This window comes from Lepidochelys kempii, chromosome 17, assembly GCF_965140285.1.
Source record: "Lepidochelys kempii isolate rLepKem1 chromosome 17, rLepKem1.hap1, whole genome shotgun sequence".
NCBI classification, from domain to species: domain Eukaryota; kingdom Metazoa; phylum Chordata; order Testudines; family Cheloniidae; genus Lepidochelys; species Lepidochelys kempii.
In genome coordinates this window covers 5,878,938-5,906,856 of record NC_136396.1, presented here as the reverse complement: position 1 = coordinate 5,906,856, position 27,919 = coordinate 5,878,938, and the positions used below count along the sequence as shown (strand labels likewise).

The 27,919-nt window shown below is 36.8% G+C and overlaps 1 protein-coding gene across 1 annotated transcript in view; it reads right to left on the bottom strand.

The window, feature by feature from the left end:
• Nucleotides 1-27,919, bottom strand: part of BRIP1 (BRCA1 interacting DNA helicase 1) — a 127,336-nt gene that overhangs the window by 14,394 nt on the left and 85,023 nt on the right. The window contains exons 16-17 of the mRNA XM_073315419.2: nt 17,339-17,498; nt 13,384-13,505 (exon numbers count right to left, since the gene is read on the bottom strand). Coding sequence (XP_073171520.2) covers nt 13,384-13,505; nt 17,339-17,498 — 282 coding nt within the window. The remainder of the gene's footprint in view (nt 1-13,383; nt 13,506-17,338; nt 17,499-27,919) is intronic.

The window sequence follows — 27,919 nt, the reverse complement described above, 5'->3', positions numbered from 1 at the left end:
CTCTACCAATATATTTGTGCGTTTATATGGGTACACACATACATACTCCCACCCCTACATCCATCCACCGCAGATTTAAAAAACAAAAAGAATATTTAAAAAAAATATGGTCTTAAATCTATCTTCTTAAAATCTCATATGTCCAGTTAGTCTTTCTTCATACTTGTTCAGAACATGCTTGCCGTCTAGTCACCCTCTTGATGAGTGCCAAGTAACCATAAAAATTTGAAAATGTAGGAAAGTGAAAGACATCATATCCCTTTTTTTCTTTTTTGTTTGAAAATTTTTTAAATAGAAGTAGCATTAAACAGTGTAGCATTTAACATTTTTTTCCTTCAAAAGAAGTAACAACATCTGTGAGATTTAAGACTAAATAGTGAACATGTAAAGACCAGGGTACTTCACAGAACACGTTTCACTCCTCAGTAGGCTCACTAAAAGCTGTATCTAAACACACAATCTCAATGTATTAACCCATAAGACTGAGATAATAACAGTAGGACACTACTTTCAAACTGGTGCAGTCATTTCATGGGCAAACAAAGGTTTCAAATATGCAAATGCCTATCACCAGTAACCTGTCAAACCAGTTTCTGTGTATGCTGTAGAAAAGCTTATTTTATAATCATACCAATGAACACCTTGCAGAGTTCTACAGATAAAATCCAGATTACTTAATATAGATCATTCTACTTCACTTTCACACACAGTTGCCACATTTTTCTGTTTAAAAAATATCTTCATATGCGTATAGCGTTAAAAGATATGCTAAGGATCAATATTATCTTTCGATACGATCAGGTCTTTGTATTGCTTGGTTATCTATAGAATGCTGTGCTGTGTCTCTCTCTGTCGCCACCCACAATATTCTGTAGCATTGCTTTGGGCTGGATAAATCAGACTGGCTCAACTGTGTGCAATCATATCGCTTCTAGTGGCTGAAGCTTACTGAGGCTATAAACTAATCTTACTACAAGAGCATAAATATTTCACAAGTTGACACTAGCAGTTTTTAAATCTAATTTATTTTTAAAGGTTTAAAAGGCCCACAAAAATTACCCACCTTAATGTATGGGCATGAATGTGAAATAAAAGACAGCACAAATAGTGCAAAGCTATCTGAACTCCAAAATATTTGAAGTAAGCAACTCCCTTTTTTTGACTGCCACTCAGAACGTCAGGGACCTCCCAGTCCCCACCATGCAAATCTCAACCTCTCCAACACACACATTTTAAGTTTTCTTTCTGTAACAGTAATCAAGAAGAAAGGGACAGTTCTCATCTCTGTGGTTATATCTGCAGCTCCAGAACACAGCACCACGTCATTCAAATCTCTTGCATTTTGAAGACTGCTTCTTCCACACAGTACAACTCAAAAATGACTGGGCTCTGGAGTTCATGGGATTTGAACAGAGTAGTACTTGGGGGCCAATGTCTCCTGTAATGGAGATGGAATCAAAGCTAGTCAAAAATCAAGGAAATTGGCAGAATGGAAATAGAATGAGATAGTCACAACAGGGAAGAGAGGCTGCAGAGAAAATAACCACTGAGGCAATTTGATAGATTAACCCCATAATTCAAAACTCGAAATATGAGGGAGCACCTGTAGACAACTGTTATCATCCTGCATCTTATCATTTCTCTATGCATCTTTCTGTGCCAGAGCAGTATTAACTACATGTGAAGACACATATTTCTCTTATTTTTTGATCCACAAAGTACCTTTTCACTTGAAGCACTTCATTAATTCCCAAGTATTCTCACTCTTAATCCCAGTGACAAAGACTGGAGGAAAGGGTTATATAATGTTATAGCCACTGAACACTTTTAGTATTGTCAACTACAGCATGTGGCATCTCAGAGATCTTGAAGTTTTACGGTTTGACAAATCATCTAGCACATTCACCCCAGGCCCATCTACTCATCTCAGTCTTGTAGGCTTGGAGGGACTGTGAACAAGTGACTTGATTAAAATCTAATACAACCAAAACTCTCCTCTGAAGAGAAAATTCAATCCATTTCCAGTGAAGCAGAAGTGAAAAAAATCAAACAGGTTCCCTTGAGGTACAACGCTGCTGCATACGCTCAGTGCCACTGCGTCTAAGGTGAAGTGGTAAGTGTCAGTCATCCTTACAAATCCCCAAGGTGATAGCTTCACTTTTAAATCCTTCAACATTCTTTGACAGTAAAGTAAAAACGTAAAGGTCAACACTACTTGCTAAGGACAAGATAAACACAAGAATATCACTTTGGAATTTTTCATGGATCAGAAAAGTAAACATTTAAAGGTAAAAGGAAAGTTCTGATTTGCTCTATTATTTATCCAAAGGCTTAACTAAGGAATATATTTAGGAATGACTTTCTTAATCTGTGCCAACATATTGACATTACTGTTGCACCAACAGAAGAGAAATGCCATTCACTAGCCTTGTCTGATAATCTGAATTCAAATGTTATCTTTCTAAACCAGAGGAATTCTGTATTTTACAAAATTTTGCAGATAGTTACCAAAAATCCAGACTCTACTATAATTTTTTAATTTACATAAAAACGTTTTGCAGCACATTTAGCACTGGGAATAATGGTGGGAGAGGAGTTATTTTTCAGTATTTACAAAAAAAATTCTTTAAGGAAAATGGTGTATAGTCTCTCTTTAAAATTTCTTTCTGCTTCAGGGTAATATGCAAAATTGTCAGCAAGCACAGCTTACACTTGTTGAATGGCTTTTAAAATTTTAGAGACAAAACCAAAAAGTACTCTGAATTTAGTTTCAACTCTCCTTTTTGGCTACATTCTCCACAAAAAGTGGCTCACATGCCAAAGCTAAAATTTTGTATACATCTGGTATTCTACATCTGGTGGGCTAAACCTTAACTTCTTTTCCTCCAAAGAGAAAAAAATTGAAAACAAGGGAAATATCCTCCCAACCACCTTAACAAGATGAGATTTTTGCATACCACAGTCCTCAGTAACCACTGCCATCGTTACTATACTTTACAATAACAAGCTGAAATAATTTATGGTACCTGGTTGCAAGACAATCACAATGCCAATCACCTTGAAAACGTAACGCACACATCATTAGTAACTTAATACTCATAATTTGAACACATCCCTCTTAAAATTTCAAAATATGTCCCCCGATCACTGTTACTGTAAATTTGGGGGCTTACTGATATAATGTTGTACATTGCAATCCTCTACAAACAATCAAATCTATTCATCACAATCTTTACTATTTTAAGAAAGTATTTTATTCAATTTATTACTAAATATTCTCTTATGGTGATGGAAATGAGGGGGGCATATAAGTTTCTAGATGGATAGCACTCATATCCTTATTCACTGCCCTTTCTTTAGATCAGATGACTTAATATTTTTTTTAAAACCAGCTTCTGTAAGAGCACCCTTTGAATAGTATCTCATGTTTGTTTTCCCTTTAAAATTTTTATCAGAGTTTTTTATGATCCCGTTAGTGGTAGCCCCTTTTCAGCAAGGGAGAAACTGACTGTACAGATGAAACAATGAAACTGACCACACTTTTGCATTTGATAGCACTTAGTGTAAGCAAAAAAAGTAATTTTTGCAGGGTTTTTTTCAGTTATACTGAACATAAGGTGTTTATTGTAATTATAGTAGATATACTATTTTAAGTCAGTAACATAATTTTCAAGTTGATAATTTCCCTTTTAAAGCAAAATTGTTCAGAAACATTCAAACTGCTTCGAACTATCAAAACTGTAGAGCAATAATAAAATGTTCAGTTTCTTTTTAAAGAGAAGCTTTAAATTTCATTGTATAGTATTCAAATAATGCCAAAAATCTTTGCAACAAAATTTCCCCCCAAATTTTAACTATGTATCAATTCGCCTGTATTTTAAAATGACTATTTACTTTTCCCAAAACATGATGGATTAAAAATGAAAATTTCCTAATTCTAGGACTTAGCTATTTAACATTAGTATTTGCCTGACTCACAGTATCTGCTTTTTATTAACTGATTTTTTTAATTGACTCATGTGTGAAACTCATAGGTAAATGAGGACCATAACTGCTTCCATTAAGTGGTAAATAGTCTACACTAGTGCAAGAAAAATGAACCAATAGTGTCATGTAGAACAGAAGCTTCATTTTCATTCAGAATAAAGATGTATTTCAGTCACCATTTAACTAGTGTAGATTTCTCTTTCCCTGTACAAGGAACAATAGGGAAAAAACTATAAGCTAAAAATGTGGAGACACGGATGGAAATAAGTTTAAATATTAAGAAAAGTTGTTGTTTGTTAACTGGAAATTTCAGTCACCAGTTTTGATTTGTTGATTCTTCATCATAGAAGTGAAGAAACCCCAGTTGTACAACTGATTTTTTTTACACCATTAAAATACTGAATACATAGCAATGAAAAATGCAATTCAAATGATGTGTTCCATCATAGCTCACAGATTACACTCCTGGAAACAATAAGAAGGGGATTTCCCTTCATAGTTTATATTCAAATCATAGCAGCTGACTAAAGGAAATATGTAAAAGATTCTCATTAAAAGGCAAACCCTCTTCCAGTTTTTGAATAATATCAATGCACAGAAAATGTAGTCTTATCAAGTTTATTTTCTTTTTACATCTATTCACATAAAAGGGTTTGAATGTTTTTCCTACATATTTTGGCTGAGTAAAGGTCTCACTTAACTGTTATACAATTATAAAGTATGCTCTACTGTAGAACGTTTAAAAAAGCATCTGGGAAGTGGAAGTCGAGAAATCCTCTCTGGGAAAGTTAGGTTAATGCTTCCACTATCAGAGTTGCCCATTATCAACATTTTGTAGCAAGTTTCTTTATTTTCAGGTCCCCAAAGAAAGAACAGTAAATTATGACTTGAACTAAACAAGTCACACTTGGCTCCAAAATCAAATTTTCCTACCTCTATTTTCAGGTCCCTGAGGTAGGCAGAGGAAATCCTGGTCACAGCCAAATAAGTCATTTTTGGCTCTGAAACATATTTTCCTGCTTCTTTAGAGCCAAACTCTACCACTGAAAGTACCATAGCTTTATGTAGTACTTTAACATTTCTCTTTTTATTTTTGCTGTAGCAACCTGATTCTTAAACAGTATGAAGGCATTTTCAATCCTACAGAATTGGTCCTGTGGTCTCCTTTTTCTAAACATCTTATTTTTCTTTTATTGCAGTCCAGTATACTTCCAAGTCTTAATTATCTTTATTCCCATAACATGAAGGTAGGTAGGTTTAGACTGTTAAACTAATGCATTTAAGGCAATATGTGCCTAGAACTCTGGATTGGGCCAAATGGGAAAAAAAAAAGTCAAAATAAATAAATAAATATCCTAAACGGGATCTTGTTTTTGAATAAACAGATTAAGTACATAATATGAACTACAATTTAAAACTTCTTCCATTATTTAAGTGGACTGAAAATATTATTTGAAAACCTTTTTCCTCTCATCCTTAACTACCTGAAGTAGCACCTTATATTTTCTCCAATGATATGGAGAAAATTACATTTAGCATTATACCACATACTTTACAATGGGACTTTTACCTGAGTAAAGACTGTAGGATTGGATCCATAAGATTACAATTCCAAACATATTACAAAAAGGTAATGAAAATTATTTAAGCATCAAACAACATGTATTTGGGATGACACAGCCTTCTCAGTCACATTATTTATATTCTTTAATAATACAGTTCACTAGCATTAGCTAATCAAATTACAAATCATAAAACATGTTTAGAAAGCAGGTTGATCAGAGACAAGTTATATTAGCAGTGGAGATGAGCCAGCATCAAACTGCCAGTTTAAAACATTGGTCTCTAAGGACCCAATCCTACAACCCTTACGCTTGCACACAGCATTAGTGAAACTAATGGGATCACTCAGGAAAGTAGGATCTATGTGCAAGCGTAAGGGTTTGTAGAATTGAACCTGAAGAGGCCTTTTATTAACCACCTAATAACCTGACTTGCAACTGTATTTCCATAAAGCACCAGTGACATTTTTTGGTGACAGTGAAAATCATTGGGTGATATGCTTTAGGGATTTGCTTAACAAATGTCCAGCACTTGCATTTCCTTTTTTAAAAAGGAAGTCAGAATTAATTTTAGTATCTTCTGTCTTCAGCATATTTCTAATTGTCTAAAGTCTCTGTTCTATCACCAGATAGTTAAATAACAATATACTTTTGTGACCTATATCTTTATTATTTTATTATATTTATTATGATTATCTGCTAAAATTACCTCCTAAAATCTGAAACACACTTAGAAAGTTTTATAATTTCCAATACTTTTTAGCTCATCAGTTTTCCAATTTATACACTCTACCACAAAATATACAGAAAAGCTACCCAACTATATCATAGGACCACATTCCTAAACTCCACTTGTGAACCTTGAGCTTCCCTCAATACCTTCAAGCAAGGAAGCATTCCCTGCATGTAAAAAAAAAATCTGGGCTCTGCTGGACTAAGAAGAGAAATGAATTCCATAGTAGAGGATCTGTCCAGGAGAATAACCTGCCAGGAGCATCCTCTCATTTACTATAGAGAGTTCCAGTTTGAGGGCTTCCCCAAAGTCAAATGACAGGGGGTGGAAAAGGTGACCTCTCAGGTAACCAACGCCCAAACAAGTTAGGGCATTAAAGGTTAAAACCAGTACCTTTAATTTCACCCAGAAACGTATTGGTAGCCAAAACAACTCTGAGTAGGGTTATTGCATAATAAAGTACTACTCAATACAGAGAAGGGTGGCAAAGTCTGGCTCTACATGAGAATATGTAGGCTGTCTATCTGAGCAATCAGAGATTTTCTATATACTTACACACATATCTGCCATATTAATTTATAATATAAAGCATCATATTCTAGCTCCTAACTGCTTTAAAACATGCTCTCATTTTAGCTCTGAGTTTTTAAATGACACACAAAATATTTAAATAACACATAAGAATAACCATGTGAGAGTGGAATGTATTATCAATCTCTTTCAGAGGATAGAATAATTCCCACACCCCTCCTATATCCCTCCAACAACCGGACTAAATATCAGAGACTGATCTGCATGAAACTCAAGTTTTCATGATTCAGTACATCATGTAAATCAGCTATTCGAGAAAGTAAATTAGCTTCTGACTCAAGCAGTAATGCATTTACCTGCCTAAAAAAAAAAAAATCTAATTCTTAAATTAGCAGTATCCAAAGAAAACAGTGCCTTAATCCAATTCTGATGCAAACTGATCGCAAAGATTTATGTAAACTGGCCTAAAGGAAAGCCATCGCAATGTATTACTTATGGCAAACACTAAGAAGAGGAGAGAATCCAGGATTTTTATCTCTGGGATCAGTACAAACTATATTTTTCCTGATTGTCTTTGTCATACACCGTTTAGGAACAATTGAATGAGTGGTCTCAAATGCCATAGTAGGACACCCGCTGCCCCAGTCAATAAAGGAAAAAAAGGACTTAAGCCTGATTAAATGATTACAACCATAAAATGAATCTGCATCATAAGCAGGATGGCAATTTCTCTGCAGACCAAGTATTATTTAACCTCTTGGCAATAGGACTTGTGATTTTTGGATGCTAACTGCTAATGTAAAATGCAGTAACATAGCCAGCAAAGCTCAAACATTTATGGCAATGGGTTAAGGCTTAATTTGGCCCAACTGTCTATGCACTTACTTAAGAACCTCTATCGTACACAATACTGCTTAAAGTCATGAATGTATTATAGAGATCAGCATTGCTTGGCACTCCAATTTTCATATACATTTTGTAGGTAATACATACATGTTTTATGAACCTGTAGGTACTAGCGATGACAGTGTTTTGATCATTTAAAATTAACTCAGCAGAATTTAAAAGCATTAAAAGAAAAGTATGAAAATACGCTAAAAACATCCTTTCTAGTTTTGGGGTTATGTATATTGATCCACGAAGACTGTGGTAGCAAACCACAGTTTGCATCTGTTAATCCAAATCCATAGCAGTCAGAATTTTTGTAAGCAAACTAACTTCTCTTTTATATTACTATATGGTGTGTGTGTATTCTTCTGTATAAATTCAACAGGTCTGGAAGAGGGGGTATATGCATCTAAATATCTGTTTTATGTTAAATTTATTTAATCTCAGTCAGTAATACTAAGTGTTTAATCTTTCCAAAATACGAATTGCAGTTCCAAGTGAGAATTGTGATTTTGGCACCTGCCCTTCATTATCATCAGACAAGTTCATTATAACAACTGGAGTGCCTAATTTCTTTCCTGCACGATAGTACACTTGAGAATTATTTTGCAGCCATGCATGCTCTCCCATAAGGCCACAAACAAATCTTCTTCAGGGAGAAGAACTGCCACCATAAAGGTGACAATCTGAGCTCTACTGGCAAAAGGAGTAACATAAGTGAGGCAGATCCAGAACTTTCTGAAATATCTGACAAACTTAAAGCTAGGGACAAAGTAAAGAATTCCTCAATTAAATTTACACAGAAGTAGAGCTAACTAGATATCACTTTGTACCTAAGTTGCCTTCTGCTCAACATGTCTACAATAACTAGCTTTCCCAGTATTATCTTAGGAGCATTGCCATGCATCAGCCAACTCTTCAGATCTGATGCTAAGAGACTGGTGCATGCCCTTCTCTCATCTAGAATTGATCACTGTGGTGCTTTGTGCAGAGGCACATCTAAATATATATACTCAGAGGTTCAACCTACTTGCAATGGGCAGCTAGTGTTTTTATCCTTGCTTAAAAATTTAGTTTTCTTAAATCTAACTTTTAAAACTAGAAAATATCTCAACATAATATTGATGTTTGGTATTTAGTGAACAGTAATGATTTGTATTGTCCGGCTCTAGATTTTATTTCAAATCTGGCTGATGTATTAAATTATATATATATATATATACGCACACATAATTTATCCTTGACTCACCACTTTGAGTTTACTGTTTCACACAATACCATTTAGAATATAAAAATCACCCACTTTTGGAGATCACCTACTGCAGGGTCAATGTGGGAGGGTTCCAACCACATTACAGAATAAGTGTTGCAAAATTTTATTTTAATATATAAAGGTCTCTAAAATAAAACATTTATTACCTCTAATTTATTACCTCTAATTACCCCTTTAACTTTAAAATGAGGAACAAGACTTTTTAGTATATGTACATTTTGAGTTTAAAACACTGTGTGCCAATCTTTTAACCAGGAGGAAAATATTATGGATGAGTAATAAGTGATTTAAAAAAAAAAAAAAGATTAAGCTAGAAACACTGAAAGAACATTGCACTAGCAGGTACCTTAAACTAATATAATCTTACTAGTACTTATAGGATGCATGGGTTTTTTTTTTACCCAGGCAGTACCTACACATGCATTTTGGACAACAAAGAAATCTTTGATTATGCACTTAAAATGCAGAATGCATCCCAAAAACTAAAGAAGCTAAGTCAGTTTGGGTTATCAAGTCCAAACTTATTACTTGTTTGTTTGATTTGGCTTACTTATAACCAGTGTCTGGCAGCTCTACTATTTGTTTATTATGTGATATTTCATTTTGGTTGTTAGCTCTGTACAGCATTATGAGTTTATTTTATACAGCACCTTTCAAAGTTATGTAGTAGTAATGGTGGTAATCGCTGTTATCACTGGGAAAGAAAAGGAACCAACAGTTGGATGACTGTTTAGTTGGCACACAGAGAACACTAATAAACAGTGTTACAAATAAATTTGAATAATACGGGTTCTTATGTTTATTTGGTACTGCAACCTCTATATTCCTGACTAGATCAACCAGCCTCCCTTTATCATAAGGGTGGAAACTCTGGAATTCTATACTTAGTAGAGATAGTTACCTCTAATTAGTAACTCAAAGAATTCAAGTCAGTTATGTATAAAACATTTAATGCAAACATGGATATATTTTAACATTAATACTCTTTGTATACTCAGATCCCGAAAGGGGGAAAATCCCTATTTATTTTGGATTATACTGATAAGGATGACCCTCTGGCTTTATATATTGTAGGGACCACAATGTTTTATTTTTTACAAAGACTTTCTTCTTAGCTCATTACTTAGTATCCATATGTGCCCAGAGATTAACCAGACACATAAATGCTAATCTTTTCCACTGTATTGTTGTATCTCTTAGTCTTGATTTTATGGAAGAGGATGCTCATTGAAAAATGTACTTGGAGGATGACATTGATTTTGTATTTAAACAATTGCCTCATTTTAGAGGATTTGCATCCACTTCCAAACAGTGTTAACTTATTATGGTGCCATATTTACAAAATAAAAACGGACACTTTGGTGGCAATATTTTTTAGGGTTGTGAAACAGTCATATTGAAGACAAAAGTACACTTTTAAATATGGCCAGCTGTTGCTACTGCCATCTTCGAAATCAACAACAAAACATGCATATTTTTTGGAACTGGTGGATATTTTCTAGTAAGTTACTGTGCTAAAGGAGTTTATCATGAAACAGTGAACCTGTGTCATTGACATTCACTTTGAGCACAAGAACAGCTTTGCTGTTGCCTACACTCTTGACTTCTCTCTTCACTTCAAACACTTTTCATCACACTGAACACTTCTTTCATTGGTCTGTCTGTTACTAGTAAACCAAGAGCAAATTCTACTCTGTGTAGCAATACATCTTTGGGTGTAAATCATAAACCATAATCATATCATAATCATATGGGTGTAAACCCATAAAGCAATTACAGCAGTAAAAGAAAAATACTTCCAATGTTGTGAGTTGAAAAGTGGTAAATACCCCTAAATAATTAAAACTAACAAATGTCAGCAGCAAGATATCATATTGCATGTAAGGAAAACACACCGATTTCTTCTGTTACAAAAGGGTCAGATGAAAAAAGAAACAGCAGTTACATATTCTGTTCACTGAAATATTGTGCTTATATTTTCAATATTAAGATTGGCAGCACTTGCTTAACTGAACGGTGAAATAAATGGCTTCAGACACTTTGGGGAACTTTTACTTATGGGAACTCTGATCTGTATTTTCTTTATTCCTCAATTAGATTATACGAATCTATTCGTATCATTTAGTAAAGCAATTTTCTGATTTATCTTGCTCATGAGGCAACCCATGACATTTTTTACTGGACGATGTGTCAGAGTTTTATGACAAGTTTCAGAGTAGAAGCCGTGTTAGTCTGTATTCGCAAAAAGAAAAGGAGTACTTGTGGCACCTTAGAGACTGGATAAAGCAAGTTGACAAGAGGTATAGTTGAAGGGAAAGGGAATTAAAATTATGAAGACTAAACTTAAGCTGATGTATTCTGAAGTCTAACTAATCAATTACTATAATTTTCTGTGCTTCTGTAACACCTAGGAGCCTCAATTATGGACCAGGTCCCCATTCTGCTGGATGCTGTACAAAGAAAGAATAACTCTATAGAACAGATATGAGATAATCTGTAGAATTTTATGTCAAAGATATGGCACTCTCCGCAGCATGCCCTTGTTTTTGGAATTCTTTCCCACTAGAAATATGTCTGAAGCATGTCAACTTTTACCACATGCTGTAAGATGTGTTTATTCAGGTTTTCAATTAGTCTATTAATTGAGTTTCCTCATTTCTGCTTCTTTCAGGGGAGTGGCTGAGAGTCATGAAATATGCCACCAGTTAGCAGAGGGAAACGACTTACCAAGCACTCACGGCTGGTCTATACTTAAGCTGTAAATTTACTTTTAAGGTACACTACTTCAAGTTACGTAACTGAAGTTGATGTAACTTAGGTTGACTTACAGTGGTGTCTACACTGTGCTATGTTGACGGGAGATGCTCTCCCGCTGACTTATCTTCTGCCTCTCAGGGAGGTGGAGTACAGACCTCGATGGGAGAGTGCGCTGCTATCGACTTAGCTTGTCTTCACCAGACCCACTAAATCGACACCACTGCATCGATGGCAGCAGTGCCAATTTAGCCAGAAGTATAGACAAGCCCTCAGAACCAAATCTCTCACTGAATTTGATTAACAGAGGACCAAAACTATACCAACACAAGCATTGCGAATGAGGACTAAGACAATTATGTGGCAAAGCTTCCACAACTCCTGTCTGTATACCAGAGTTTCCCCAGTATGTCAGGTTCCTCTTCTTCATGAATACGTAATCTTCCCACTGACTACCCCCCAATCCAGGAAGGACTGAAATAACAATCAGGGTTGCAAAGGACCAAAAAAAAAAGTCTGTATTAGTTATACATCTAATGGGTACTCTTTTTATTTGGGTACATACATTGCAAGTCAGTCTCTCTCAGATTACTCATTACACCTTTCTTTCATACTCTATTATTTTTAATCCCTTTACAAAACATAATGGACCTAAACATGAACCCTTTACTCCCACTGATGAGCAGTTACTGACAAAAGCAGTCCCACCAAAATCAGTGAGTATACTCACATGAATAACTTCTCAGCAATGTAAGAGGTTGACACTTTGGTCAATTCAAAGATACAAACTGACCCAGAAGTTTAGTTAATTTAGGCCTACGACTACATTCAGAAGCCACTTTAAGATCTATGCCTCAAATCAGCTGAAGCTGAATCATCAAAAAAAAGCAGTGTTCTCAATTTCCAGGAGAGATCATTTCATGTAATAATTTCACACCTTAAAGAAGCAAGCTAAGTATCAACATTAGCTTTGGTAAAAAAATTTACTATTCTACTCCCAGGCTAAATGAAGAGTGCTACACACACATAGCGATGTTGAAGGAGGAAATGGGGATTGAAGAGGAGACATGCAGCGACCAACAATGAAAGAACGTATGAAAATCTTTCATCTCTAGGTTATATTTATATATTTACCTCTCAACCTATTTTACCCATCTTAACATTCTTACTTTAATTTGTATCTGTTATTTATTTTCTTAGGAAACAACCTCAAATAGATTAAAAAATAATCTTTTCCCCATCAATTATACTGGATCTTAGCTACCACATATCCTGCTATATCAGATAAATCAAGGAGGAGTCTTTATCCATGCAACAGGCATAGCCTTTGAACTAATGGGGAAAACTGTACCGTAGCTGGTAAAAATGGAGCTAGTGGGCACTTTGAATGTAAAAACACCATTACTAGCTTTGTTTAAACAATGGCTTAAAATAAATTTATTGTAGTATGTAGTATTAACAAGTGTTAAAATCTAAAAATAGAAGCCACATAGTCTCTCAATTTTACCATGTAGAAAGCATGCTGAAGAATTCAAAATGAGGTCAGGTGAGAGTCCTGAACAAAATTTGGTAATACAGTATTCCGTACATGATGAAGTATTTTAGACATAACAAATTTAAGTTACAAATCTTTTAGTTAAGTGTTGATATCCTACCTGAAGGTCTTTCACATTTGGAAATGGAATACCAATAGTTATAACAGCACGGGCATTGTCATCAGAGAAATCCAAGCCTTCACTAACTTTACCTCTGCATACTGCTATCAGAAGTGCTCCATCTTGAACAAAGCAAAGAAGAATTAGCAATCATTCTGGGAATAAATCATCAATTATCAGAAGGCAGTTTTACGGTATTCTTTGACAAGACTCAAGTTAAAACAGCATAATGCAGTGTGTATCAGTTTGAAAAAAGTGAGCTGAAATAAAAATACATGATTTTTTACAGAAGCATTATGGTAGCTAATATAATTTAGACAAATAATATTGATGAGCTGAATTTGCCATTTTCATATTATGTTTGCAAGAGGCACTATATAATATAGAAGTGAAAAACTGTACCTACCTAAAGCAATAGTGCTTTAAATTTATCATTTCAATAATGGTATTCTCTTGTTCTCTTTCTTACTATTATGCTGTATTGACTGAACTGATATTTAGGGTATTTTTTAATAAAACGTGTCAGGTTAAGTTTGTAAGACAATGCACTGTAAATATGTTTCTGTGCTTTGCAAAATGATGGCTTTGCTCAGAAATTAACAGGGTAAATATTACATTTGCTGTACACATCTGGAGTCTATACTGGACAGAAAGTCTACTGTAAAAATACTTAAGGATCCAGCTATCTGAGAGACCACTGTTGCAGTTAAATTAGGAGACTCTTGCTGTCAGGTCAGGGGTTGAACTCTTCAGGAATGACAGCAGAATCTTCTCAGTGGGGAAGAGGAAGTTACTTGAATGCAGAGGGGACAGGACCCAGACCTGAAAGGAGGAGGTGGCAGTGGAGAGAGTGGATTGGGACAGGGAGCCTGGAAGCAGGAGTGGAAAGGGGAAATTGGAGACAGAGTGGATGAGGAGCCAGTGGGGATGCTTAGGATTGGGAAAGAGCCTAGGGGAGATAGGACAAGGAGTTTGGGGTGGATATCAGGATGAAGATCCCAGGAAGAGGAAAACTGAGATTAAATTAGGAGCCTTAGAGGTAGACTGAGACTAGAAGCCTGGTGGTTGAGGCTAGGATACGCCATGGCAGCCCACAGGGAGAGACTGGGACTGGCTAGGCAAGGGGTCAGCAGGTAGAAGGGGAGGTGGAAATGGTTACGTACCAGTATATTAAAGTGTTGTTCTTCGAGATGTGCTGTGTGCATATACATAGTAGGTGTACGTGCACTCAATGTACTAGAGTCAGACTTTTGCCAGAAGTACCAGCAGCCGAGGCATACATCCCTGCTATCCTCATGCACACAGCGAAAGGTATAAAGGGGTGTGGGTGCTGCCTCCTTCTCCTTTCCTTCTAATGAATATCCAAAGTAGTGGGGAAAGTGGGGGGTTGTGGAACACACATGTGCACAACACATCTTGAAAAACAAGTTACTGTACAGGTAATCTTTTTTATTTTCTTTTGAACGATTGTGCACATATACATTCCGTAGCGGGTGACTTACCAGCAGTTTCCTTGCAGGTGGTGGGACTCTAGTTTACTTGAAAAGAAGACTGCAGCACCAACCTGCTGAAGTTTGCATCAGCTTGAGAAACTGTGTCTGGTTTGACAACCATATTGCAGCTTTATAAATGCATACTATAGGTATGTTACTTCAAAAGGCTGATGAAGCGGAATGAGCCCTAGTAGAATGGAGGAGGAGGAGGAGGAGGAGACCTTTACTCAATCATAGCAGAACTTGATACAGTCAGAAATCCAATGTGATATGTGTTGGGCTGTAACAGGTTGCCCTTTCATCATAGGCAACAAAAAGGCCTGGAGATGATCTGATTGTGCAGTCCAGGTAGAAGGACAGAGCCCTTCAAACACCTAGAATATGGAGCTTTTCCTCAGCCTTGTTAGAGTGGGGCTTTGAAAAGAATATTGGGAGATGTATAATCTGGTTTAGGTGGAATGCCGAGACAACCTTAGGCACAAACTTAGGGAGTGACCTAGAAGAGACCTTGTCCTTCTGAAATATCATGTAAGGAGGGTCAGCTAAAAGAGTTTGAGCTCTGATGCCCTCCTTGCAGAAGTAATTGCTACCAAAAATACAACTTTCATTGACAGCAATGGTAAGGAAGCGGTTTCCAATAGTTCAAAAGAAAAACCCATTAGGAGTGACAATACCGAATTCATGTCCCATGGAGGTACTGGTTCAGAGACAATAGAGTAAACATGAATAAGTCATTTAAAAAACTTGGTTACCAAAGGTTGTGAAAAGATGGAAAATCCTTCCATTGGTGGGTATAATGTAGAAATGACTGCTAAATGGAATCTCACTGAACTGAGAGGCAGAAGATTTCAGATGCAGCAGGTAGTCCGATACATGTCTGATCTCTGTGCAAATTGGTAACAGCTGATGAGATTTGGTGCAGACTGAAAATCTCTTCCATTTTGTTGCATAAGGGGCTCAAGTGGATTCCTTTCTGCTGTTTATCAAAATGGAACGGACATCCTGAGAGCAGACTTTCTCTACATTGCTGTACCAGAAATCATCCAAGCCATAAAGTAGAGAGATTGTAGGCTGGGGTGCAGTGTTTTGCCCTGGTTCTGCAAGAAGGGATCCTCAACTATAGGCAGAGCTATGGGCAGTTGAATTGAGAGCTGATGTAGGTCCGTGTACCTGTACTGCCTTGGCCAACCAGGTGCTACGAGGTCTCTTCCTCATTTCCTGATTAGCCTTGGAATTGGAGGATCTGGAGGGAATGGATACAGCAGATGACGAGAGAAGAAGAAAAGCATGTGTCATGGAACCCCGGCTGTGGCCTGCCCTGGAGCAGAATTTCCTGCATTTGTGGTTCAGATAGGTTGCAAAGAGATCTATTACTTGGTATCCCTACTGAGAGAAAAATCTCTTGCAAAATCTCCTTCTTTACTGACCACTCACGATGGTCTCTGAAGTGTCTGCTGAGAGAATTTGCAATGGAATTCTCATCCCTGAGAGGTGAAATGCCTTTAGCAAAAATTAGACAGGGTGGTTGAGGTAATATCTTTTATTGGACCAACTTCTGTTGGTAAGAAAGTGCTCTTTCAGAAGTTCCACAAATGGATCACCTTTTGGAAAAGCTAAATCAACCCTGCACCTTCCTTCTTGTTGAGAGAAAACATAGAAGTGGTGTTGTTGGTAAGAACTTGAACCACCTGATTACTTATGGTGGTAATAAAACTTTCACAGCCCCAATGAATAGTTCATGGCTCCAATACATTCATGTGGAGAGAAGTCTCCTGTGACGTGCCAAGTGCCTTAGCCTGAAGTTGCCCCAGACTGGCATCCTAGCCCCTGGAGGACACATCTGTTACAAGAGTACTTGTTAACTCTGGTGGTAAGAAAGGAACACCTTTGCAGACATTCTGGGGATCTATCCATTAACTCATGGACTGAAGCACTCTTGCAGGTATGCAAATCAGCATGTCCAGAGAGCATCTGCTTGGATGGTATAATGAGCAAAGCCAGGCCTGCAGATACCTGAGGTGAAGGCTGGCAAAAGTCTCTGACTTGAGTGCACTGGGTGCACGCACATCTACGGTAGAACGTACATGTGCACAATCACTCAAAGAGCAGGGCTCCTGTGAACAGGAGTATGTGATAATGTAATTAAAGATTGTATCATATTGTATGCACAAGGCAGCATAAAGGTTAATACTGGCATTTCCTAACTTCATAGTGCTTGACTTTGCATCCTTAATGTTATTTGAACAAAGTTTTTTGTGTGGAATATATGAATACATTACGTACAAACGATCAGGCACAACTCCTCTCAAATCCAAAAATATCATATCATAGTAAAATAAATTGTACGACACCATCTTAGTCTGACTTTTAAAATATCAGCCACACTTTCTACCTGAAAAGTCTACATTAATTACTTAACGTGAGTTAAAAATTCATTCAGACATCCTCAGCCATCCAATTACCTTTTCCTCCTTTATGTTTTATTGCATCATAGTATAATTGGAGCAGTGCATCAAAGTCAGCCTTGTCTCCTCCTTTAGGCTCTGCAATGACTGTCTTAACCAGCTCCAAGTTCCTCCATAAACCAGTGTGCATCCAGCGATCTTTTAATTTATCCAGCAACTAAACAAACAAACATACAAAAAAGAAATCTAAGAGTGCCATAGTGAATATTCAGTCACCTAATTTTTCAAAAGGCTCTAAAACATACTAAACATGTCCCCAATAAAATGCACAATAAAAATACCAATCACAACTTTATAAAATGCATACTATTCAGTATTTGTCAATATTAGTCATAACTTGACACTCTGGAAATTTGTGCAATTTGAATGTAAGCAACTGCATTTCAAAATCCAAACATTTATGCTCTCCACTGCTGCAACTTGATATACTTATGCCTTGCAATTCTCAAAAAAGAAATGAATTATCTTGTGACAGGTGTTGTACTGATGGATTCTTAAAGTAATAAACACAGTGGATGCAATTCAGTATGAGTAAATTTTATTTAGTGAAGGCATATGAAATGCACAAAAAAGCTCACAATCACATTTTTTCATATAGTTCTAAAAAAATCAATCACGATTAATTGCACTGTTAAACAAAAATAGAATACCATTTATTTAAATATTTTTGGATGTTTTCTACATTTTCAAGTATATTGATTTCAATTACAATACAAAGTGTACAGTGCTCACTTTATATTTATTTTTGATTACAAGTATTTGTACTATAAAAAAATAAAAATAGTATTTTTCAATTCACCTAATACAGTACTGCAATGCAATCTCTTTATCGTGAAAGTTGAACTTACAAATGTAGAATTATGTACAAAAAAACCTGCATTCAAAAATAAAACGATGAAAATTTTAGAGCCTGCAAGTTCACTCAGTCCTACTTCTTGTTCAGCCAATCACGAAAACAAACAAGTTTGTTTCTACATTTGCAGGAGATAATGCTGCCCGCTTCTTTTTTATGTCACATGAAAGTGAGAACAGGCGTTCTCATGGCAACATTGTAGCCAGCATCGCAAGATAGTTACATGCCAGATGCACTTAAAGATTCATATGTCCCTTCATGCTTCAACCATCATTCCAGAGGACATGCGACCGTGCTGATGATGGCTTCTGCTTGATAACAATCCAAAGCAGTGCAGACCAACGCATGTTCATTTTCATTATCTGAGTCAGTTGCCACCAGCAGAAGGTTGATTTTCTTTGTGGTGGTTTGGGTTCTATAGCTTCCGCATCAGAATGTTGCTCTTTTAAGACTTCTGAAAGCATGCTCCATACCTTGTCCCTCTCAGATTTTGGAAGGCACTTCAGATTCTTAAATCATAGAATATCAGGGTTGGAAGGGACCTCAAGAGGACCTCTGTAATCTATGGATGCGGGTAAAACAGAGCAGGGGATATACAATTCTCCCCCCAAAGAGTTCAGTCACAAATTTAATTAAAAAAATAATGCATTAACGAGAATCATCAGCACAGAAGTACATCCTTTGGAATGGTGGCCACAGCACAAAGGACGCTGTGAATATTTAGCATATATGGGAGGGATAGCTCAGTGGTTTGAGCTTTGGCCTGCTAAACCCAGGGCTGTGAATTCAATCCTTGAGGGGGCCATTTAGCGATATGAGGCAAAAATTGGGGATTGGTCCTGCTTTGAGCAGGGGGTTGGACTAGATGACCTCCTGAGGTCCCTTCCAACCCTGATATTCTATGATTCTATGGCATGTAAATATCTTGCAACTCTGGCTACAAAAGAGCCATGCAAATGCCTGTTCTCACTTTCTGGTGACATTGTAAATAAAAAGAGGGCAACATTATCTCCTGTAAATGTAAACAAACCTGTTTGGCTTCAAAAGTAGGACTGAGTGGACTTGTAGGCTCTGATGTTTTACATTGTTTTGTTTTTGAGTGCAGTTATGTAATGAAAAAAATTTACATTTGTAAGTTGCACTTTCACGACAAAGAGATTGCACTACATTACTTGTATGAAGTGAATTGAAAAATACTGTTTATTTTGTTTATTTTTACCGAGCAAATATTTGTAACAAAAATAATATACACTTTGATTTCAATTACCACACAGAATACAATATATATGAAAATATGACTATATATATATAATATATATGAAAATGTAAAAAAAATCCAAAATATTTAATAAATTTCAATTGGTATTCTATTGTTTTAACAGTGTGATTAAAACTATGATTAATTGTGTTTATTTTTTTAATCACAGTTAATTTTTTTGAGTTCATCGAGTGAGTTAACTGCGATTAATTGACAGCCCTAATTTCCACAGCTCCCTCCCCCACATCTTTGACAGGTCCCTGATGACTCTTCATGCCTTCATTTCCTCACTTTACATTGTATCCCAACCCGTAAAGCCATTAAGCCACACCATGATATGATGCTATGTAAGGCATGATGGCTACCAGTTTTGTAGCTGAAAATGGTGCTGGACTTTGGGAATCTGTGACTTCAAGAGAAGAAATGAACAGGAAGAGACAAAGAGCAGGGGAGGGAACCCTGTTTATGGGTAAAGAACAAACGACTTATCTAATATACTGAGGGGTACAGAAAGATGCCGTGGTATCCTTCACCTGGGGAGACAAGCTGCCAATGGGCTTGGTCTCATAAAAGGAGGGTCTCAGTCATCCTGGCTGGAAAATGCTGTGAGGACTTTGAATAAAAGTACTTTATTAGACAAGAGGGCATCTTGTCAGTTATGTTTAGGCTCCAGAATGTATGTTATGATTTTATTTTACATGTAACCTTTTGCTTCCATTAATCCACTTGCTATCATTTTAATCTCTGGTCTTGGTTAAACGTATACTTGATTTCTCCACAAATAAATCTAAGTGCTGTTTGCCAGGTAGAGCTGTGTCCTAAGATGAAACTGATAAGCTGGTGTGCACAATTCTTTTGGGAGTAACAGATCAGTGAACGCTGCGAGTGTCCAGTGGAACAGGGGCTGGACACTCAGACGACTAAGGGGTTGGAGTGTGCCTATCGCTAACCTGCATGAGGGACAGCGGTGCCTGTGTAGGCTGAGAGGGGAGTACTTCTGCTGCCTGTGGCTGGAGTTGCCAGAGAGCTGACCCCTGGCAGGCATAGACAAGGCTCCCTCACATTAAGGGCAAGTGGTAGTGAGGTGCTTTACAACCCTGGGTACCCCAGGAAAGCATCAGAGTCCATCAAAGCAACACACCTTAAATGTCAGAGTGGCCACTACTGAGCACCATGTGGTACTCCCTCAAAGCAAGGGGCTGTTGAAAGAAAAGAAAGAGTAGGAAATTACTTGCTTCTCAGATTGCCAGCTAGAAAGATCAAAGACAGGAGAGACCCACTGCTGGGGTTGAAACCAAAGATGCTGTTTTCATCTGACATCTTCTGGATCCTAAAAGCTCTAGTTTTCAATACTTTTAAATTAGCTCAAATAAACTTGACAAAAAGTTAGAAATAAAAAGTATGGACATACCATTTAACAACAGTTGTACCTAACAGATTGTAGTCTCTGCATCTGTTATCCCAAATTAACACAGGTTAGCCCCTTTGTAATCAAATAGTTTGCTTGCTTTACATGCTCTCTATGCTTAATGAAAATGTGTATTAAATCTAAAACCAAAAAAAGTATGGAATGAACACAGGCTCTTGTTGATTGATTGGCTGGGGGCAATTATGCCATTAGTTATCATCACTTCCCCTTCTTTCACCAATCCCCAGTCTGAATTTTATCAACCTAGGGAGCAAGACACCCAGAGATCCATTCCTTCACCTGATCGTTTTGCCTGATGATGCATAACACACCTTTCAAGACACCAGAATGGCAACACACATTTGATATGAACGGAGATTAAGTAGATCTGGTTTGATGGACAGAAATAACTATTTTAAGTTAGGTTTCAGAGTAGCAGCCGTGTTAGTCTGTATCTGCAAAAAGAAAAGGAGTACTTGTGGCAACTTAGAGACTAACAAATTTATTTGAGCATAAGCTTTCATGAGCTACAGCTCACTTCATCGGAATACATCACAAAAGCTTATGCTCAAATAAATTTGTTAGTCTCTAAGGGGCCACAAGTCCTCCTTTTCTTTTTATTTTAAGTTAATTTCTCTTACTGCTGAATGATCGCTAGTATTTTTCTTAACAATTCTGCAGTACAACCACCTGATTCCATATATTTAAAGATTTTTAAGTTCACAGTTCAACTCTGTAATAAGGATTATGCTTTTCATAGTCAAACCCTGACTTTTTGTCAGTCCTCTGCCGCCCCCTTCAACTCCACTCACTGTACACTGTCTCAGTCCTTTGCCTCAGGTTGTGCAAACTGCTCCCTCTGGAACCTGGACCAATCCCTAACTCCCCCCAGGAAGGAGAGACCTACACATGAATTCATCCCATCAGGTTTGAGCTCCAGAGTGGAGGGCATAAAAAACTCTGACAAGGAGAAACTGAATCTCTTTTATGCTATCTGGATTCTGAGGGTCAAAGATTCCTAAACATAAACAAAGAGATCCCCATGCTGCTTGGAATGGGTTAACCTTCAAAGACACTTTGAACTGAAAGATTATTACAACTATGTCACCTTTTGGATCACAGACAAACTCATTTGTGTATATATGCCTGCTTGCCTTAACCTGTAATAACTCATTTCTTTTTCCCAGTTAAAAACTGTTAAATAGTTTATTACAGGATTGGCTACAGGCTTTGTCTTTGATACGAGATGTAAGATACAACCTGACCTGGGTAAGTGACTGGCCTCTTGGAACTGGGAGCAACTTGAATATTTTGTGAATTATGGTGTAAATGACCATTTTTCACATAATTCAGCTTGCCAGGGCAGCAAGGTAGACTGGAGTGTCTAAGGGTACTGCCTGTGACTCCATTATAAGACTATTTTAGTACTTTGGGCACTCACATTTGTTACTGGGTTGTTGAACTCTAATTACAGAACATACAAGTTTGGGGTATCTGCCCTGCTTTTAGACAGTCTGCCCTGAGGCTGGTACTCTCACTCATGAGCCATTTCAGACAGCATGACAGTATACATGTCTAGAGAACAAAATGGGTACATTTTATCCATTATCCTGTAATGAGCAGTAGGTTTTGCTTTTATAATATGTAAAACACTGATCCCAGTTCACAAATTAACAACTAGAAACTCTGGATCAGAAAGTTTACAAACAGAATGATTCAACTTCTTGTTAATGCAAAAACCACATGATAATAAGGAGAATTAATATGCAGCAGGGTAATCAACCTCTCACTGGGTTGCTTCAAAATTTCACACTATCAACAATAAATAGGTCCCACTTTCAAAGATTTTATCTATATAAACTGTAGACACTGTATAAATCTCCATAGATTTTTTAAAAATCTGAAATTCACCCAGTCAATCCTACTGTATTCTTCTCATTTTAAAAAGAAATAGCTTCCACTCACTATCGGCAAAGAGTGTATTAGAACATCTTTCATCCAGATCCATCAGAAACCATCTGCAAAGCCAAAGTTCTTTCCACTTTTATGGATTACACAGTAATGTAAACAGCATTGTCTACCTCTCCCCTTTGAGGAATACAGTCAAAGCCCCTACTGGCCCTTGATGACTTCAGGTTTGTCTTTTAACTGACACCAGCAAGTCTACCTTCTGTATGTAAAAATGCAAATTATGAATATAATTAATATTTGGCAAGGATAAAACAATTTCATATAAAATGTACTTATTCCATTTTAATGGTGTTTGCCATATACAGGATCTTTCTTGTATACAGAAAAGGTATGCAAATGCTTTTATAAACATGATACGCACTCACACTATACACACAGACACAATAATGAGTGCTATAGAGATACCTATAAATAAAAATAAATAAAATATCACACACATCCATGCTTCATAGGAACTGTGAACTCAAGTGCAGGGTTATAATGAAAAACAATAGCACTTTGGGTTGGAAAAACACAAATAAGAGTGGGGTATAATGCCAGAAACCACAGGAGGAGGCCATTAATGCCCACAGTCAGTCACTTTCTCTACCCAGGGGAATAATAGTTTTTGCAGGGCAAGGCAGTCTATATATGTTTTATTAAACCCTTTAAATATGGACTCTCTAATGGTTCTATAAATGAAATGAGGTTTTCCTCCAAGAAAGCAGAAAATCTTGTTAGGCAAGTAGAATCTGCCATCTTCCCAGAAGCTGATGGATGTTTATTTGATTTTTTTTCCCCTTGTAATTTTAAAACAGTTGCAAGTTCTTCCCCAGGAGCTGTGTTCTTAGTATCTAGGCTTGTCTCCCAATTCTGCTGTTTCTTGTTTTTTAGATGGCCGCTGAAGCTTTCCAATATCTTGTGAAATATGAGAGAAGAGGTTTCCTCTGCATCTTTTACCATTTCTCTCCGCTGCCTCCAGCTGTGGTCCTCATATCCTACTTCATAGATATGTTCCCTTCCCAGATTCCTTTTTTCGCTTTTCCAATCTCAGGGGCAGGCAAGGTGGTTCCTATTCCATGCAACAAAGCCAAAGATTTGCTAACGCTACATGAGTATAATTTCCAAAATCTTAAGCAAAGGGAAGCTGACAAGTTAAACTGCAGCAATCATACTGCTGCAGAAGACTATGGGAAAACAGTCACTTTCTTTGCACTATCCCCTGGTTGATTGATTTATGAGGAATAGGTCCTTGGGAATGAGGTGGGAAGTCTAAAGGAGAACACAAAACTATCAGTTAATTGTTCTCCTTTATATGCCCCACTCCGAGGGCCTGTTACTCAGAAATCCCTTACATTGAATATGCACTTAATATTTTCATGCTGGTTTTAAATGGGCATCAAGCAGCATTTAGAGAGGGAACATTTGTGGAATTTAATAACATAGAGAATATGCAAAGAGAAAGGAAGATGGAGCCTTGTTCATTCCCAAGAGACATCTGATGGTGCAGGAAGGATTCAGATAATAGCTTTGGAACTAATCAGCAGTTAAATAACTATTGGCTTTTATTACACTGCAAACTACAGCAATGAAGTAGTGCATCCTTCTCATTTGTAATGGGCTTGTCATCATGGTATTTAGATACTATATCATAATCTTCTGAAACAGGTGGATCTTGAGGTGCTTTCTTTAATTACCCAATGACTGCCCATGAACCTATTCTCCCACTGCCTATGTAACCACTAATCTTAGACAAATATCCTGTACCCCATTGAAAGCTTGCAATTATACATAAAAGACCTACCCCTTTGGAACTTCCACATTTTCTTCACCTTATTTGTACAGGGAGGGTTTTGAAAAGCTACAAAGTCCATTTTATCAAACTTACCAGTCTAGCATCTCTGAATCAATTTAATTGTTACTTGGAAATAAGGTGTGGAGAAACAGCCATTAGGCTTTCCTTAATAAAATCACAGTATTGCCACCATTGTTAGCGCAAAAAGTCAGAGATCCTCAAGGGACGAACATTGATCTAAAAGCCTTTTCCCATGCAGAGCTCTTCATGTGTTTGCTACCAGAATTTTCTTTTTGAATAAGCATTGCTTCAAAATCAAACTGTGTCTCCAGTGGGCTGGAAACGTGTTTGAAGGGTCAAACAGAAGTTCTACACAGAGTCAGCATAAAACTTCAGAAATGGAAAATACAGATGCACCCAACCCAGTGGCTTGGCAGCCAAGCTTCAAAAAACCCCACTTTTGGTGAAACTCAAATGGATACAGTGCATTTGGGACAGCAAGAACAACCACTTGTTCAAAAAGGGGCTCATACCAGCCCATCCGTCAACATATAAGAGATAGACACAAAAATGCACAACATTCTTATAATATTGTATTCTATAACTTCTTCAGAATCAGTTCATCAATATAATTTCATTTACAGGTTATATAAAAGGGAGGGGGTTGGGAGGAGTTTTGGAGTAACTTTTCAAAACAGCTAAAGTTCCATATTTTGAAATATTTCCCTTTAATTACAGGACCTTAAATGTATATTTAACATGTAATTATAGATTTTAAATATATATGAAAAATCTTTTAGTTAAAAAATAGTGGCCAAGTGGTAATACTCTACACTGCCATGCTGCAGTTCTGGGTTCTATTGTTAGTTTAGGACAGCAAGGGCAGGGGTTTCCAGAGAAGTGTGGGACAAAGATTAATTCATGTCACTCCCTATAACTGATTACACTGATTGTTTCCAAAAGGAGTCCTAACATCCAGTCTGCATTCAGCTGTGACAAAAGGACCTGGAGATCAGGGGTATCAAACAAAGGGAAAAAAAGAATGCCTCAAGGCTCTGACACATGAAGAGGATCACAGTGAATTTTTAACTTACTGAAAGTTTAAGTATATAATTTTGGTTCCACACTTGTGAAGTTACAAACTGTCTCAAGACTACTATAAACTTATTTCTCCCACTCCCCGCTGCCCTCCAATTTTGGAAGAGTCTTTTAACCTCACAGTACCAGAAACATTTTAAAGAACTGCAGATGTACAGAAACTGTGCCCAGCTGCATCTCTCTGTACAAGTATACGGTGCACAAAAGTATTTCATCAATGATTATGAAATTCATGGAGACACAAGAGAGGCTGTCAACTTGAATTTGTGCTCTTCAAGCCCTTTGATAATTTATAAATTGTGAAGATGGCCATAAATTCTACAGGTTCATGAAATAAACCACAAGCAACAGACCAAGGAAAACGCATGCAAGGGCAATTCCAGCTGCCTGGAAATCTTACTGGCGAGGAGGGAACAAAACCAGACCACAGTCCACTTTAAAAAAAAAAAAGAAAAGTTTAATTCCACACTGTTGTTTTTCACCTTTCAAGTTAGTACTCTATTCACATTTGGCTGAGTTGCACATAAAACTCTTCCAGATAACCACATAAAAATAAAAATATTTGGGGATACTAATTTCAAGCATAAATCTAATAAATCATTCCAACATTTCAATTACAAGAACTCTTTATAAACATCATAAAAAATCATAAGGGACAAGATGACGGCTACTGATATAGGTTTTCTGAAGTAATTTGGGAACAGAAATCTAATTATTTTTATGATATAGTAAAAAAACCCACCAAAATTATTAAAACTTAACTTTGTGATAATTTTGTTGCTTTTTACTAACATTCAGAACATTAAAAGTTGCTTGATTTTGCCTAGATAAGCACTTTAATGCTTTTTAAAACACATTAGTTATTTAACAAAAACAACAAAAATCAGACCGTACCAGAGGTGGAATATTTTTAATAGCTTTGCTTTAAATTTCGTACTAGGTTATATTTAACTACATTTTGTACATTGCCTTTTTCTGTCAGATGGGAAATTACACATTCACATTTCTGTGTTTGTTTGACAGCTCTTCTTTTTTATTGATCTCTTTGTTGTGTTTTTATCAGTCCAGATCCCAAAACATTAGCCATAAACCTCGATTCCACTTTAAATTCTATAATACCAGTTCACGAAGAGACTGATATATCCACTTACCTAGGCCACGGAATGAGGCAATCACCATTGGAGAGGTCAATTTAAAAGTTCATTTTAACTAAAGTGGTGCCTATCCAGCACTCCTTACTGACTCCAGCAAAGCTGCAATTAAAATCAATGGTAGTTTTAGTTTTGCCGAGTAAGGAGGTATGTGTTTGCCATGAGCTCAGCAAGTGAAGCAGACTTACCTTGGTGAACATTATATAATGTTTTTTCATATATAAATTTAATATTTGTGAAAGATGCCTAGTTAGCCCTAGAAACTGATGTCTTTTCATTCACTGAAGTGGCACAGCATGGGCTACAGCAGTGAAAGTTTTCCCAAAGTGCTCATCCCTAATCTGAGAAACCATAACTTTGGGCGAGAAGGTAGTTTGGTCTCCATTGTGATTCAATTTTTGGCCCCCCTAATAAAACTACCAATAAGGGTGCCAACTGTGGTGGTGAGTTTTGTAGAATAGGGTCCTGTTCTCAAAGAACGGGATAGACCAACATGTAATAAAAAGATTTGAACTGCTGACGTACGAGTTCTACATTCCACTAACCAACTACTACCCCATTGGAAGTCCTCCACATCAGTCGTTATAACTACTAATTGTATGTAAAATACTGTGGCCAGCTCTTGCATATTTGGTATAATCTGGTATAATTATAAAAACATTACACTTTCTACAAATGCAAAGCCTTTTAACAATAATTTTAACCAATTTTTTTAAAATACAAATTTATATTTTTTCTTCACAGGGATAACCATAACGTATGTTTTATTTCTCACAAATGCAGTTTTCTTTTCTTACTACAGGATGTCTCTCACCATTTGGACCGTCTGCAGGAACTAGTCCAGGTTGCTCATATGTCATAGCATGATCATAACTGCAGCTACATCAGCTGCCTTTTCCCTTCCTCTCAGAAGAGAGCTATACGCAGCCTAAGCAGACAGGATCTTAAAATAGTGAAGATCATATTTTCCATGAAAGTAATCCTCTGATGATCTCAGAATACCGACATTTTTATACTGTGTCTAGTTCCATTGGTATTACATCTCCTTTAATAAACTTCCATGAT